Source organism: Pundamilia nyererei, unplaced genomic scaffold, assembly GCF_000239375.1.
Source record: "Pundamilia nyererei isolate P.nyererei 1_Seehausen unplaced genomic scaffold, PunNye1.0 scaffold00041, whole genome shotgun sequence".
Lineage (NCBI taxonomy): Eukaryota > Metazoa > Chordata > Actinopteri > Cichliformes > Cichlidae > Pundamilia > Pundamilia nyererei.
Window position 1 is genome coordinate 1,198,298 of NW_005187442.1, and position 16,080 is coordinate 1,214,377.

Genomic DNA, 16,080 nt, shown 5'->3' on the forward strand with positions numbered 1-16,080 from the left:
GTTACCTGAGAGAAGCGGCACAGCACGCTGAAAGACTTCATTTATGAGGGCTATTCCAGGGGGCTACCTTTGACCGGTTTGTTCCCCATAGAGCCACGAGAAACACTGTAATCATGGTAAGATCTCGCTCTGTCTGTGGCGGCGTGCTTGTAAAGAAATTAAGTTGCGGTTTGTGGGCTTTTCAGTAGAGACGGTTTGAAAGTTTAAGTAACACTCTAAAGCCTCTAGGCCACATTTGCTTTAATCTTATGAACTGTAGTTCTGGTAGACTTCGTTATGGTAATTAAAAGTAGTGAAAACAACGTTTAAGGTGGTTTAATGATAGCGTGGTGACGGTTGATGCTTTACTTTTCGTGTTTGTCTGACCACCATTGTAAGGGGTATACCCGTTATGATAATACTATAGTAAAAACAAAATGGGACATTAAATGTGAACGCATAAATGAATCCCATGTGCAGTGTTTAAACCAGTGATTCGCGGCCAGTCCCCCCGGGCAGGGTGGATTATGTATGAGCATTAGAAGTAGAGAAAATCGAGCTTTCTTTAAAATTCATCATGCTACAACGTGGCTTCTAGTTGCTCTGCTTCATTATTATTATTTTTAAAAAATCAAAACAATCCTGAGTTACCCAGACAGGAGTGGTTTAATGGTTAAGTTCCCCGACTGAGCAGCATGGAAAGAATGACTTGAACTTCTCGCCAAATAAAAGAAGAGAAATTTGGGGAAAAAAAGAAAAAGAAAAAACGACTTTCAGCAGACTCTGAAACCCACATGAGCGGTGCGTCATTTCCGCTGAAAAACTTTGTTTGGGCAAGGCCTCGTGCTGCATTCAGTTGTTAAGCAAAATGTCGGAATGTTGAACTGCACACACATCAGCTAATTAATGATTACAGAACAGCTGTCACTTCCTCAAAAGAGAATCTAATTTCAGTCTGAAATGCTCATATCTGTCAAATATAACCTATTTGAAATATAACAGATCTAATTTTGGTCTAGGTGTAAGAGTTTGGAAAGGAAACACTCATCCAGATTATCTATTTACTGCTTTTGCTCTTTGAAATATGACATTTTAACCTCACTAAAATTTTGTAAATTTTGTAAAATCACAAAGCAATCTACACTCATTTATCAACAAGCCTCTCTTATATTACATAATGAGATTTCTTTCTTTCTTGTGCATTGTCACCATTTAGGTATCCTATACATACTTGCTACTTAGTGCTTATATGTTATGGTGTTTTGTAATTTTATTTCAGTGTTCTTCATGTTGAGTTCTTTCAGTGGAAATAAGCTCATTCAGTGAATGGAATGAGTGCGTATACTTATTTTTCATTCTCCTGCGGCAGTGCAGCAAACTTGTGGATGTACTGCATTGTTTCTTTAGAACAGCAACAAATAGCCCACAGTAAAATGTATACTGAGACACTGATACACTGCATCAATAGATGAGACAATTGCTCTTTTTTTCCTTCTGCTTCTTTAGATCAGTACATGTTAAACAATGAGACACGTGGCTACTGCACTGTATTTCCTATCCTATCCTGAACTTGGACAGCAAAGGAGTGCCTGAATAAACAAATGAGTGAATGGGGTTTTTTTTATCAGCTGATGAGTTGTTACAGTGTAACAACTGTTCCTGAAAGTGCAAAAAGTCAAGAAGAAATTAGAAAAATATAAACTTATGACCATCACAGGACAAAAAAAAGCATAAAAAAACAGAGAGTAGTCAACTAGGAAATGATTTTAAAAAAGTATTTTCAAAAACTCCAAGTATTATAAGTAATGTCATTTTATTCCTGTGCAACAATATACATAATGGAATTAAAAGCAACATTCATTGAATAACTACTTAAAATATTGCTTTTTAAGTTTTACCCTTAGAAATATTCAGCACATTTATGCCACAAGTTCCAAAATTTGTTTTGCTTAACGTTTGGGTGAAAGTATGTCGAGTTCAAGGATGAGATAAGTCAAGTTAAGAGATGGCTCTGGGATAAAAACTGTTCACTATGCTGCGATTTTTTCCTAAGCATTTACGGTGATATTACAAATATGTGAAATATGAGTCATGACATGGTCGATAACAGGCAAACAGTCAAACTTATGCGAAGGCCGTCAACAGAAGACATGACTGCTTTATATATACACTGGGGAAATCATGTAAATAATACATAATTTTTTTGTTCCAGTGATCATTATGAAATAAAAAAGATAGGCTAATTAAATCTGGCAGCACAGTGGCAGCAGGTCAGGGTCTTTCTGTGTGGAGTTTGCATTCCTCCCACAGTCCAAAGACATGCAGTAAGTGGGCATAGGTTATTTGGAAACTCTGTGAATGTGAGTGCGAATGGTTGTCTGTATCTATGTGTAAGCCCTGCAACAGACTGGCGACCTGTCCAGGGTGTACCCTGCCTCTCGCCCTAAGACAGCTTGAATAGGCTCCAGCCCCCCGCGACCCTAAAAAAGGATAAGGGGAAGTGAATGGCTTATTATATCTATCTTTAGCATTTCTTGCCCCCACAAACCGCTTCTCTTAACTTAACAAGTTGAAAAAATAACACGTTTAATTTAAAACAAACAAACTGATTTTGTTTGACTTGGAGGGAGTTACTAAGCCTATTATAACTAAAGGTATTCCAGTAAGTGTTAGTTAAAGCTTTAAACTGCTAATAGCAGCCAGTCATATAGCCAATCATTTCAACGTACATCTGATGCTATAAGTTGGCCTTAAGCCAAACTAAATACCAGCAAAATGAAACTGTAGTTGAGCTGCTGACGTGGGAAAAAACACCTGTTGACAAACCGGCTTCATCGGGCCGCTCATGTTTGCATGTTGGGAGATGTGTACGAGCAGCACTTGAAAGCATCGCTTTTAGCGCTGGGCTGCGCGAGTTCTGATGGAGGGGCTGGAACTTCAAAATATCACGCACATCTCCAAAGCCACACTCTGCCGCGCTCTTATTACAGTTGTGGATGCTTTACTGCAAGCAACGGGGACTAAACGCAGCTTCTCCATCAGCTAGACAAACATCTTAGAGAAGATTTTTAAGCAGCGGTTTACATTTTGAAGTCGAGATCAAAGTTTTTCTTCCATGTGAAGTTCAGGGTAAGTCGATTTTGAAATGACGGCCAAGAGTGTCTGGTTCAAATTAGAGAGTTATGTATGGATCTGTCAAAGTGATTGATCCATGTGATGTTTTTTCTGCTCTTTCACACTGCTATTGTTTGTCCTGGTGGAATGATTTTGTTTGTGTTTTATGCTCTGTAGGAGTTTTTGTTCTAAACCAAAATCATGTTCACAGCCTACATAAAGGGTCTGAATGATATGGTATTTTCTACGGTAAGCTTACAGGTTATAAGCACCCTTGCATGTCTTTGCTATGCTGAGAGATGCATGGCTGTACTAAAAAATAAATAAATCTCAATGAACAGGAAACCCTCACTTATATTTTCTTCGGATCTCCAGCTTGCACTCCTTTGCTTTGTCCATTTAGACAGTTTGTATTACTGTCATGTTATCTAAATTCTGCGCATATTCACCGGAAATATGCATGTTTGCAAATTGCAGCTACGTTTTGAAGCTGACATTTATTTGAGTTATTTCTGTGCTTTGCTTTAGTCTGAGAGCCCCGAAGACCAGCCAAGTACTGGAGTCTTGGGTCGTATTGGCACTTGGCTCTCTCCGTGGAGGGGAAAGGCTCCGAAGACTCCTACTGAAAATGCCCCCTCAACTGGCGATCACACTCTTAAGTCAGAGGGAGAAGTGGAAAGTGAGGAGACTGTGAGACCCTGGGCTGGAGAACAGCAGCAAGAGGAGGAGAATCCCCATCTTCAGGGTTTCTTCAGAGGCGTTTTCCCATGTGACGAGGAGAACGCCACGCAGTCTGCCCACAGAGACGGCCCTGTTGTGTGCAGCACTGAGACGGGAGTAGGAGGTCCAAAAAAGGAGGAGCTTTGGGAGTGCAGTAGGCAGACAACAGGACAGGACAGGGAGGAGAGCAACAAACGTACTTCAGCAAGTGGGAATCCTGAAAGGAATGACAGCCATCTGACACATCTCTATTCATCTACTAAACAGGGAGTGGCATGGTACTCTGACCAGGCCCACACCCAGCCTCAGGCCCAGAGAAAAGCACAGGCCCAGACAGGCAAGAAGCTCCATGTGTACCTGGAGGAAACGAGTGTGATTCAGTGTGGTGAGAACAGTTGTGCTGGGCAGGAAGTTGTCCGCACCAAACTCACAAAAAGCCTTCAAGTCCTCCCTAAGGCAAAGTCATCACCAAGTTTTCATTTAGCAATTAGCTCAAGTGCAGAGAACAAAGAAACACATGCGAAGCCTGCTGCTGGGGCACAGGATTATTACGGCACACTAGTAGGAGTGCCACTAAAATCCCACAAAGACTCACAGTTAGAGCCTGAACCAGATCAAGAACAAATAGAAGAAGACATCATGGGGCGTAAAAACTCAGCCAGAAGAAGAAGGAAAAACACTCAAAACGATGGAGGGAAAGCTCCTGCGGAAACAATCCCTCCAACTGCACAACCTGCCTCAGAGGGATTCCCTAAGTCAGATAACTTAGTGAGTAGTCTAAAGAGCAAAAGTGAGGCACCTGAAGACTCCTCCTCCTCCGAGCAAAACCCCACCTCACAGGCCTCACCTGAAGGAGGGGAAAGAAAGACTTCCTGCCCCGCCACGGTCAAGCAGTTGGACAACCTCCAAGACTTGAACTGTGTGGCGGATGAAGGTGCAGACATGGAGGGCGATGACGATTTTTATAGAGTAGAAAGGAAGACAGAGACACCAGAGTCCAAACGCAGGAGCATTAAGGTTTCTCAGAGTGAGGTGAAGCTTTTTACAAAACATGTTCATCTGAATCCAAAGAAAAGTCCAGCTGAAGATAACAAGGATTGGAATGCAGCATTAAAGAATACCAAAGGTGACGAAAAGGATACACCCAAAACAGAGAATGACGGCAGGTAAGTTGAATTTAGGAGTGAAAGTGTTTGATTTACATAGATAGAACACTGGCTAATCACCACATGCATCTATCAGTCTTTCAGTAACGCTCACTAAAATAAGTAAAGTAAGTGTAACTAAATAAGTAAACCTCACTTAAAATGCTATCTTTTGTTTGTTTGTTTTTGAGGGTCAAGGCTGAATATTTAACTCATCGATATCCCCTTATTAGCAGATACTTATGCTAGCTCCAGCTTTGGTAAAAGAGAAGGCTACAGCTTTAGATGAAAAGCAGCATTGCTTCACTGTATCCACAGTGAAACAACGCCATGATTCATAATGCAAAGATCAGTGCTGTGCTCTAAGGACTGATTTCATAACATATAGAGGATGTGAAAAATGGATCAGGTTATTCTTATCTCTTAAGTGATTAACAAATAGAAATCTCTATGGCAGGTGTGGTGGGTCATAAATGGATTATGACTTTAAATTCAGAAGTTCTTTGATATATTTACCTCTTGTTTGCACAGAGTACACACCCCAAAGAAGGCTGATGAAGAGCGTAAGCCAACGACTGCCAGGATTGCGGATAAAATCAGCCTTTTTGAGAAGCAGCAGCAACAACCTACGGGTGGCCACAAGCAGCCCTTCAGAATCCCGAGGAGTGCTGATGTGTCTCCAAATAGACAACCCACCGAGCGGTTGAAAGTGGATTTTCCTGCGTCTGATCAGAGGTCAAGATCAGCTGAACGCTACAGCACGGAACAGCCACCTGTCATGGAAAAGCTGATGACCATCAGGGAGCGAGTGCAGAAATTAACAGACGCGTCTGTGTCGGAGGATAAACCTGTGCAGCCTCAAACACCGGCCGTGAAAGGAATGTCTCACAAATCCACCTCGTCTGTGGCAGACATTACGTCAAAGTCTCCAGAACTGGACAGTCAAGGTAAACTGGATACAAAAGAGCTGATACAGACAAAAGCAGTGTCAAAGATAGCACTAAAACCAGAAGGACGAGATACGACTCCTTTAGGGGAGCACACGTCCATTCCCACAGTACAACAAACAGACTGGAAAACAAAGGAAACGGTGGTCTCAGAAGCAATAGATCAAGGTACGAAACCCAACAGCGCTGAAACAGATCCTCCAGCTGAAGAACTAGGCGATTCCAAAGAAGTGACCAATAACAGTAGCCCATCTCCCAAAGGCCCTAGCAGAACAGGCTCCCGCTCTAAAAGACGGAAAAATAGAGACCCAACCAGTCCCATCAGTCCAAGCATTCAAAACAAACCAGAGTGCTCTGCAAGTAAGTCAAAGGTCACCGCTACAAAGCCAGATAAGAGTGATGAAATAAATGAGACTGCCTCTTCTCCCAAAAAGCTTTCAGGAAAAGAGCCATCTCAAGTTCAAAGAAGAAAATCTGACGAACAGCCACTGAGCGATAGCCAGCAGAAGGAATTTAAAAAGGAAGTGGAGGTATCCGATAAACAGGAGAAGCAGTTAGATGCTTCATTTAAAAAGGTGAATATTCACCAGTCAGTAAACACAACAGCAGGATTACCTCAACCATCTGTCAGCAAAGATGAACCTGATACTGCTGCTTGTAGCAGCACAACAAAGGTGCCCGCTAACAAGGACTCCATTGATTTACCCCAAAAAGAGGAAGAAGCAGAGAGACAAAGTCTGACATTTAAAATGGAAAGAAAAAAGGCTTCTGTGGAAGTCACAGAACCTTTAGTTTCCCCTCAATCACCTTTGGTTGAACCAACTATTGAGAAGCCTTCTGCAGCGGAGGAGGAGTCACCTATTAAACTTCCCAAATTAGATAAAGAATTTTCAGTGCAACTTGAGTCAAAAGATAAAGAAAAAAGGAAGAAGCCTAGTAAAAAAGAAACACAGCAACCTCAAAACAAGGACACAGAACTAATAACTCACGCTGAACCTGCAGATGTGGTGAGATTAGAGAAGGTGGTGAGTGAGAAAACAAATCAGACTGAGGAGAAAGTTAAAGAAAAACCACAGCAGCGCCTGCCTCTAGATGAAAGTGCCGCAAAGCCAAAGGTTTCACACAGTGTGCAGGCGATCACAGGGAAAGAGGAAAGTGTTGCAAGGGATGATGAAAGAAAAAATCCTGAAAAAAACGAGGAGACACAACTGGTTAAAGACATAATAAGACCAGAAACTAAAGAACCAGAACCAGCTTCTCAGTCAGAAAAGAGCAGCGGCTCATCAGATCTCCCTGCTCAAACACAACATCTCAGTCAGTCGGTGACTGCACCTTCAGAAAAAGCTGCTGTTTGTACCATCACCCAGGCTAATGAGGCTGTGAGTGGCGCCAAGAGTGATAAAGAGCTTGGGAAGGTAGAGACGCTCATAAATGGGCCTTCTGAGTTGCAGACTCATTCTGCAGAAAGCCCCAGAACAGAAGGAGAGCCAGTGGTGATTGCACAGCCTAATTCTGCATCTGTGGAAAAAGCAGAGAATTCACGGGATGACTCATGTACACATGGAGCTAATGATTCAGAGTTCTCCAGCACAAATCCTATTACCAAAGCAGCTACGGCCAGTGAGGAAGTGAAGGCAAAAGTCTCTAATGACACTCTATTTTCACTCACTGACATGACACATGGGCAAAACAAAGAATCATATGTGGAAGAGCCTTCTTCTACTTCTGTTTGCAAATCTGCAAACACAGAGAGAGGTGGGCAGGAAGATCAGGAAAAAAGCTCAACTGTCAAATCAGTGACCTCAGAAGTCAGTACCTCTGGAGATATGACAAAACCAGCCTCCAGCCACACACTGTCTGATGAATCAAAAAATATAGAGAATGGCAGCGATATTACACCACTCAGGGATGCTGAATACATAACAAAGAGCCGCCCTGATAGCACTGCTGCAAGCCACGCAGTGAATGTGACTGAGAATTCAGCTGTGATGGGATTGCATTTGCCAGTGAATGAAGTTTCATCTCATATCAATCGTGACATTTCCACACATTTAGAAGTCAAGCCAGTTAAAAAGGAGCCTGTTGATAACAATCTGAGACGGTCTTCAAAAGCACCCACTTCCCCAGAGTCTAACAGGCTGATCCCAGGCTCAATACAGCATTCATCCATGAAGAAGTTCCAATTGCCACGGGGTCTAGGCAAAGATGACTCCTCGAAACAGCAAGATGCCCCCTCTAGCTGGCTGGATGTGGACTTCCCCAAATGGAAACATAAAGTCCAGGAGCAAAAGCTGACTTCTTCTGGAAGTGAGAGCAATCTTCTGGACACTCCTGGCGAGCTAGATGATCATGATTTTGTTGAGAAAATCAAGAAACTTTGTGCCCCATTTTCCCTCCCACCACGGAAGCACAACCACCTCCGACCACCTCAGCCCCCATTTGCAATGCCAGCCATTAAGGAGGACCGCTTTGAGAAGACTTTTGACCCAGAGGAGTTTACATTTGGCTTGAGAAAAAAGCCTGAGTTTTTCATAAACACATCACTGAGCCTTTTTTCCAAGAACTCAAACACAGATACAAAATCTGTCCTGAAGCCTGCCAGGGTTAGCTTTGCAGACAAGAGCATGCTGCTTAATAGCCTAGACACACACTCTCGCCTCAGGGACAAAACCCCTGTCAAGGAAGAGGAGGACGTGAAGGAACAGAAAGATGATCAAATCAAGGTGAAGTCTCGCTTGGCAGGGAGCTGCGTTCTGAGTAGTCTCACCTCCCTTTACAGAGGAAAGAGAAATGGAGTTCAAGCCGAGTCAGAGGGCACTGGCTCAGGAAACGTATCGCCTACTGCAGCCTCCGAGCTGAGCCCTCCACCTTCGTCCCAGCCACCCCCACCAAGCCCGTCAGCCACAGCTTCAATCAAAGACACTCTAGCCAAGCAGAGTGAAGAGGAAACCCGTGCTGCAGAGGCTGTGGTTAGTGACTCAGGTCCTCCACTTCCTTCTTTTAACGACATCAAACTGCCTGACTATTTAGAGAAGTACCTCCCAAGAGATCAAGTAAAGCCAGTACAGAGCATACAAGGACAGGATCAAGTCAAACCAGAGGTTAGTTTTTCTGCATGTAACTAAAAGTTGTGAGTGTCAGTGTAGTTGTCCTTTTAGCACAGAGACACAATGTAACTAGCAAGCTCAGCAGAGTTGAAGCATAGCAAAGCTATTTAGCTAAAGCACAGAACTCTTCTTTCCTGTCGACTGACAGGAGAGACATGGAAATGGCACTTTAGTAAATAAACCACAGTAGACGTTGCCACAGCATATTTCATAAGCAAACACATTAAAAACATTTATCCTTACTCCATCGTTTTCTTTTTACACACCAGTTAATTAAGAAAATGGCCACTCCTGTTGCTGGAGATGAAGCAGACAGCGTTGCAAAGCCAGGTCCGGTGCTTCCTGACACTGCTGCTCCATGCTTTCCTGTTGTTCCTCCAACAAAACAACCAACCCTCCCCGAACGAAAGCAGCCTCCGGCTCAGCCACAGGGAGTACTTAGAAGTAATGTAAGTGTTCTGCATTCATTACAAACATTTTATTGAAGGATGAATAAAAGGTTTATTGTCATAAATTAAAGTTGTGGATTGCTTTGAAGCACATAAGTATCAGCTCTTACTTTCTGACAAGCCAGATACAAGAAAGCTTGCTGTGCTGGTAAGAGAGTTGGATGCTATTTCTATTTTCGGAGCTACACCACATATGGTTTTCATGGAAAAAATTACATTTTCTTTTCTTTTTTTTTGGTCATCACAAGTAGGGAAGCTTTCTTATTCTCAGTAACACTGTGTCTGGAATTTGCTCCAGTGGAGTCCATGTAAAAGTTAATCTGCTCAGAAGTAACCGGCCACTTTATTAGGTACACATTGTTAGTACCTGGTTAAACACCATGTTGCCTTCAGAATTGATGTAAATCTCACATTTAGGAAGGTGCTAGAAACATTCTGAGATTTCGGTCCATGTTGACATGATAGCATCACACAGTTGCTGCAGATTTGTCAACTGTACATGTACTCTACTGGATGTACACTTTGGTCATAAAGGGATAGACATGGTCAGCAGCAATACATTGACATTTAAATGAAGCTCGTTTGGTGCTGATGGGGCCAAAGCGTGTCAAGAAAATATCTCCCTCACCATTACAGCACCAGCAGCCTGAAGTGTTGATATAAGGCAGGATGGATCAGTGCTTTCATTTTGTTTACACTGAATTCAAACCCTTCCATCTGAATGTTGCAGCAGAAATTGAGACTCATCAGACCTGGTGTCGTCTTTCCTGTCTTGCACCGATAACCATGCCACATTTATAGTCACCTAAATCATCTTTCTTCTCCATTCTAATGCTCGGTTTGAACTTTATTGGTTTGTTTTCACCATGTCTACATGTATACATGCAATTAGTTGCTGTCATGTGACTGACTATATATTTCCAGTTGAATAGGTGTATCTAACAAAGTGGCCAATGGCTGCATAAATAAAGCTGAATTGAGCTGAAGGGAATTTGTATGACGATTTCTGTTCTCTGTAAATGGTAAAAGCTTGTTTTTACAAAGCCCAAGCTGGTATATTACAGTATTTAAAGTGTTTATTAGATTCAATTGACAGTTCTCAATACTGAGTATATAAGAGAAGGCTCAGATATTTAATGATACATAGATATAACACGTTTCCGAGCATGAACCTCGAGAGGGAGTGCGACAAAACAGCGTGAAATATGTAAATTATAAATCAGTTATAATCAAAAGTCTGGACTTGATGATTCTAGTTGCTGTTGATTTTTTGTTTTTTAGTTTAATTTTACTGCCGTTTTGTGCAATCAACATCACGAGCTTACGCTGATTGCACTCTGGTTTTGGCTGGTCTCTGGTTTTGGGTGCTTAGATATGAAATGAGTGGAATGTCTTCTCCACATGCCCACTATGTCCCTGGGAGTAAAACTGAAAGGTCATAGGCACAGCTTCTTCACAAACTAATTCATATCAATTTCTTTTGTATTGTCGAGATGTTTACTTTGATCTTAACTATGTGTTTCTGCATTCCAGATAAGAACTGTGAAGGGATTTCACAAACGCCCTGGAAAGGTACAGTAGGCACAACTTTACCATCATGAAATAGAAACAAGATGGGAGAGAGGAATCTGAACAGACAAGTCTCTGTTCTGTGAAAACATCTGCTTTTCATATGGTGTTCTCGTGGGTAAACAGAGTAAAAAAAAAGTCTTGTGCAATTGCTCAGCTGGGTGCAATCACAGAATTCAGTTCTGCCAACGTAGTGCAGATCCTGTGGTTTTTCATTACTGCAGAACTTCATTAGTAGTTGTTACAAGGAACGAGGAATTCCCGGGGCACTCAACATTTGTAGTTGCTTTCCTACATATTAGGTGTTCATTAATTCGGTTTACCTCCTGTGTTGCCTTTGGAGGGGCTTGAACTATGACGACTAGGATTAACCAAAACAAACAGAAGAGAATATATGTAAAGATTTAGAATTTTAAGCAGGCTTATTAACAAACAAAACATAACAAAGAGGTTTCTAGAGAAGCTGCTTTTTCCACAACTGTGGTTTACTCCTTCATTATTCATAACTATCAAGCTTCTGTTTGGCTTTAAAAACAAAAACGTTCAAATTCATGTTTTTTATTAAAATGATGGTGTCCTGGTAGTTGAAGTAATTATATACCTGTAAGTTTTTTTGCTTCTACTGTAGCATGAAAAGGAGAGAGTAAAATGGGATGTCCTTGCACTCACTGAATCCTGCTTAATGTAATAGATTTAGCAAGTAATGCATTATAATATTAAGCCATTATTTCTCTTCATGGTTGATGTGTTGATGTTTTTTACTTTTTTATTTTTTTGACACTGTCCTTCTTTTCTCTATGCAGGTGGTGCTGTTTGAAAAACCTCAGTTCAGTGGCCAGGCATATGAGATTTACAGGGATATGCCAGATGCTACATCTCTGCAGCTCTCGCCTTTCATATCTGTGAAGGTTGTTAGAGGGTGGTAAGTAACAAATATTCAGCCAAAATGTCAGATGATGGAAAGAAAATGCCCCGTATAGCTTTAATTGGTGTCATGTGGTTTTGAGATGCCAAAATCTCTTGTTGAGGCTCTACACCAAGCTAATTTAATGAAGCATGAGCACTGAGAGAGTCTTACTTGATAATCGAACTTATTTATTATTTATTTAGAACCCTGCATGCTTTACATTCATATTTTCTTTGCTATCAGTCCCTTTTTTACCCTTACCATTCCTGCTTTTCTTGACGTGGTCCAGGCACCTGTGGATTACTGGAAGTGTGTAATACCATTTGCAGGAATGTGCCAAACACCAGCCATGTGCTTTTGTGTGTGTGCAGGTGCATCCTCTGGCTTGCACTTCTTAGCTTTGTAGTTTTTTTATACTTCTTTGCAGTGGTCAGATACTGTTTTTGATATTCAAGGTAGATGTTTGGAATGATGCTGTCTAAAAAAAAAAGAATGACATTTAAATGCACTTTCTGAAAATGCTGACACTTGCATACGTTGAAAAAAAAAATCAAATTTTTTGTGCTGGGGAAGAAAAGCACAGCTTGATTCTGGTGCTAAAATGATAAAAGAAAAATTCAAATTAGAAATGTGTTCAGATCTGGCCTTCAGCGGCTACATCAAGATACACTAAATTAGCATTTTATCATATTCAACAAATAGCAAGACTTAAAAAGTACAGCGCCCTCTGTTCCAGCAGCAAGGACTACTGTAACAAGCTCTTGCCTTGTCCTTTTAAAAACACAGATTTCATCTCATTCACAGCGTGGCTGCCAGACTTTCTGCAAAGATGTGTTGTTCTTCCACTTTGCAATGAAATCGGGGAAGAAGCAATGTGTTAATTAGTGAGCTAAAGAGGAGCTGTTAGAGCCAGCTGTGCTAACCAACTGCCAGGTGTATTCTTAAAATAGCAGGAGAACGATATTGATTCACTCATGTAGCTTTCAACGAGCAACCAAATAGGTGTATTTCCAAAAATGTCGAATTAGTGATGTAATCCACAGTTGTTAACCTTGATCATTAGCTATCTGATTGTGATTATGATGATTATGTTTTCATGACTAGCTGGATGCTGTATGAGAAGCCTGACTTTCAGGGCCGCACCATCGCCTTGGAGGAGGCGAACATGGAATTGGCAAACGATTGGGCAGAACCTCAAGTGGGGACAGAACCGCACAACAGCCCGCCAATGGTGATCGGCTCTATTCGACTTGCTGTCAGGGTGAGTACACTAACTCCACCTTGCATGGTCTTCAGTACCGACATTATCTTCACCTCACATTGGATCTGAAATGTAGCTAACAGACTGCATTGTTTTATTGATATTCAATCCAGACTCCAGAGCAGAAAAGAATACAAGTCAGCTAGTTAAGATCTTCCTTGGATTTATTGGGAGGAATTATTGAAGATCTTGTGTGGACCACTGCTGATAATGGCTTTTCTTCCTCCCCACCCCCTCCGTAGGATTACAGCATCCCCCATATTGATCTGTTTACTGAACCCGAAGGCCACGGCAGAGTAACACCATACCACGACGACACAATAGAAACTGGCTCATTCGGGATCCCACTGAGTACAGCTTCCATTCAAGTGCACTCTGGGGTGTAAGCATTGTTGTTTTATGCATGTAGTCCATAAAGATACAAGAAATGCACCTTTTAGAAAATGAGACAATCTCAGTCCTTCTCAGTGATGTTGTTTTTTTTCCTTTTGATGAACTCTTACCTGCTGCGCTCAAATCAGAGCTGTCTCTTTAATAAGATCTTCTCTGTGTTTTGCTCTGAGAAATAACTGTGATAATAATCATTACTACATTCCGCTGTGCTTATATTGGGCTTCGGTTTAACTCTCATTCATTTGCCCGCCGAGGAATGTCTGTCCTGCTGTTGCATGTTAGAAATGAGGGAGAGCGGGAGTTGGGACACATGGGAAGCAGAGGAGTAGAGGAGGAGCAATTGACAGAAAGTGAGAAACAGACAAAAGTGTGGAGAGAATTCGGCAAATGGCACAAGAATGTTTTTCTTGGTTATAGGTGTAGCTATTCAGTACATTTTGTGCCCCACAGCAGAAGGGAATGAATGCTGTTAGTTAGAGCTTTTCCTGTAAAGCGAGTATTGTTGGCTTACCTACAATACTTAATGCACAGGATTTTTTTCAGCATTTGTCAGCAGCAAAAACAAAACTAATTGCTGTCAGATGCCAGCTCATCTCGACACATAATTGCAAATTCTGCCACTGTAGCTTCTCCTGTCTGTCTGTGACAAGTGAAGGCAGCTGCTCAGCAGATGTAGCGTTGTGTTTTGCGTGCAATAATCCCGGTTGACTTCACTGAACAGATAAACTCTGTGGATTTAGCAAGTTAAGGTTGACATAAATTCTTGGTAATCACTTTTTTTTAGTCCTGACTGAATGAGCTGGGTGTATTTTTCCTGACAGAGACTCACATCTGGTTGTTGGTATGAGGCATTGTGCTGTGCCACACCATGGTTTAAAATACCAAAGTTGGGGGCATTGTTCTCACAAAGGCTGCCCGGGCTATAAATATGAATAGTGAAGAAAAGTGATTTGAATTGAAGCATGCCATTCCCCAGATATTTTGCTCTTAAACAAATAGCCTTTGTTCCTAGCTCTAGTTCTTTGGCTCATAGCAGAGGTAGATATAGAATTAAACCCAAATAAAGCACCGCCTTGAACTGACAATGCTTAATGTACTGAGGAAAAAGCATAAGTCACTTCTGCCGATACCACAGCTGAAAAAGCTGCTGCTTATTTATGTGTTGAGGAAAAAAAGGGAACAGAAAGTTTGTTATTTTTATGACAATGATTTTTTTACAGCTCTTTTATGGAAGTATTTAAGGTCCTCACTTACATTAGTTTTAAAACAACCAACAGTTTTGTTGTTATGCATAATATGAATAAAGGTTTTTGATGATGAAATAACACGAATTCCTCCTTTCTTCAGGTGGCTGCTTTTCAGTGATCCAGGGTTTGAGGGCATGGTGTCTGTCCTGGAAACAGGAGTGTACCCTTTTCCTGAGACCTGGGGTTTCCCGTCACCCTTCGTGGGATCTCTTAGACCACTTAAAATGGTTTGTATTACTGTAATGTATAACATCTAATGCATTTTAAAATGACAAATGATCTCTTTTGATCATTCCCTCAATGTGTCCCAGGCATAAAATAACTACTGGATACACAACCAAAAGCTTTGGAACAGTCATTTGTGATCCCTAAAGGATGAAGCATACAGATTTTGTTTTTTAGTAAAATCTCTGCATCCATGAGGCCAATTGCTATAAAATTTGTTACACGTATTTAAGGATCCTAGAGTCTATAATGTTAGCAGTGCTGCTGATCTCCAGAGTTTGTTATGGTGTCCTTCCTGCAGATAAAATTTACATCAGAGCTTTTGTAAATGGACTTAAAATGTGATATAGAGGGAGGAGACACAAAGGCAATCTTAAGGAGGTCACGTGCTGGTCCCAGTGCAGAAAAATGGGATTGTGTCAGGAAGGACAGCTCACATAAAACCTGTCTCAAATCAAAATACATATCCTTCTACTGTGGAAAGTACCTGCTGAGAACATGGCATAGACATTTATAGTTCCCAGAGGATGAGTCATGAGTGTAGCATATGTTTTTGCAGATACGCTACAGTCAGGATGTTAAGTTTTGCCCATGTACGAATAGTGAAGCTAATTAATTATCTAGAGAATTGACAGCGAGCTACAGTGTGTGACGTGTCCTGCCTCCTGCAAGCTCTATTATGCAGCACCCTCACCTGCACAACACCAAACAGCATTTCCAATAGTGGCAAAGCTTCTAAAGAAGACTCTGTCTTTCTATTTCTGTTCTTTTCGGGGGGTTTTCTAAGACTATGTGAGACAGGGCGACTGCCAGCAATGTTCTGACTTGATTCTCCTGACACTGTTCCTCTGGTAATTCACTTAGGTTGAGATTTATGCTTTATGGGAGATACAGACACATATTGGACTGATGTCAGCCTTGGTTGTTTTTAAATGTGCTCTATAAATAAACTTGACTTGATGTGCCATTTGTTACAAACATCCCACCCCTCAGATAAATTAATGAGCCCGATTTTTC

At 41.5% G+C, this 16,080-nt stretch overlaps 1 protein-coding gene across 2 annotated transcripts in view; it reads left to right on the forward strand.

Moving 5' to 3' along the window:
- The window catches only part of LOC102193178 (uncharacterized), a 27,960-nt gene continuing 11,880 nt past the window's right edge, over positions 1-16,080 (forward strand). The window contains exons 1-10 of one of the 2 annotated variants that reach the window (XM_005731038.1): positions 2,887-3,108; positions 3,271-3,342; positions 3,622-4,979; positions 5,490-9,006; positions 9,282-9,461; positions 10,995-11,033; positions 11,834-11,952; positions 13,042-13,198; positions 13,441-13,580; positions 14,939-15,065. In XM_005731038.1, coding sequence (XP_005731095.1) covers positions 3,295-3,342; positions 3,622-4,979; positions 5,490-9,006; positions 9,282-9,461; positions 10,995-11,033; positions 11,834-11,952; positions 13,042-13,198; positions 13,441-13,580; positions 14,939-15,065 — 5,685 coding nt within the window. In that variant the 5' untranslated portion in view covers positions 2,887-3,108; positions 3,271-3,294. Of the gene's footprint in view, positions 117-2,886; positions 3,109-3,270; positions 3,343-3,621; positions 4,980-5,489; positions 9,007-9,281; positions 9,462-10,994; positions 11,034-11,833; positions 11,953-13,041; positions 13,199-13,440; positions 13,581-14,938; positions 15,066-16,080 lie in introns of those variants that run through there. The other variant, XM_005731039.1, reaches the window with a different exon arrangement.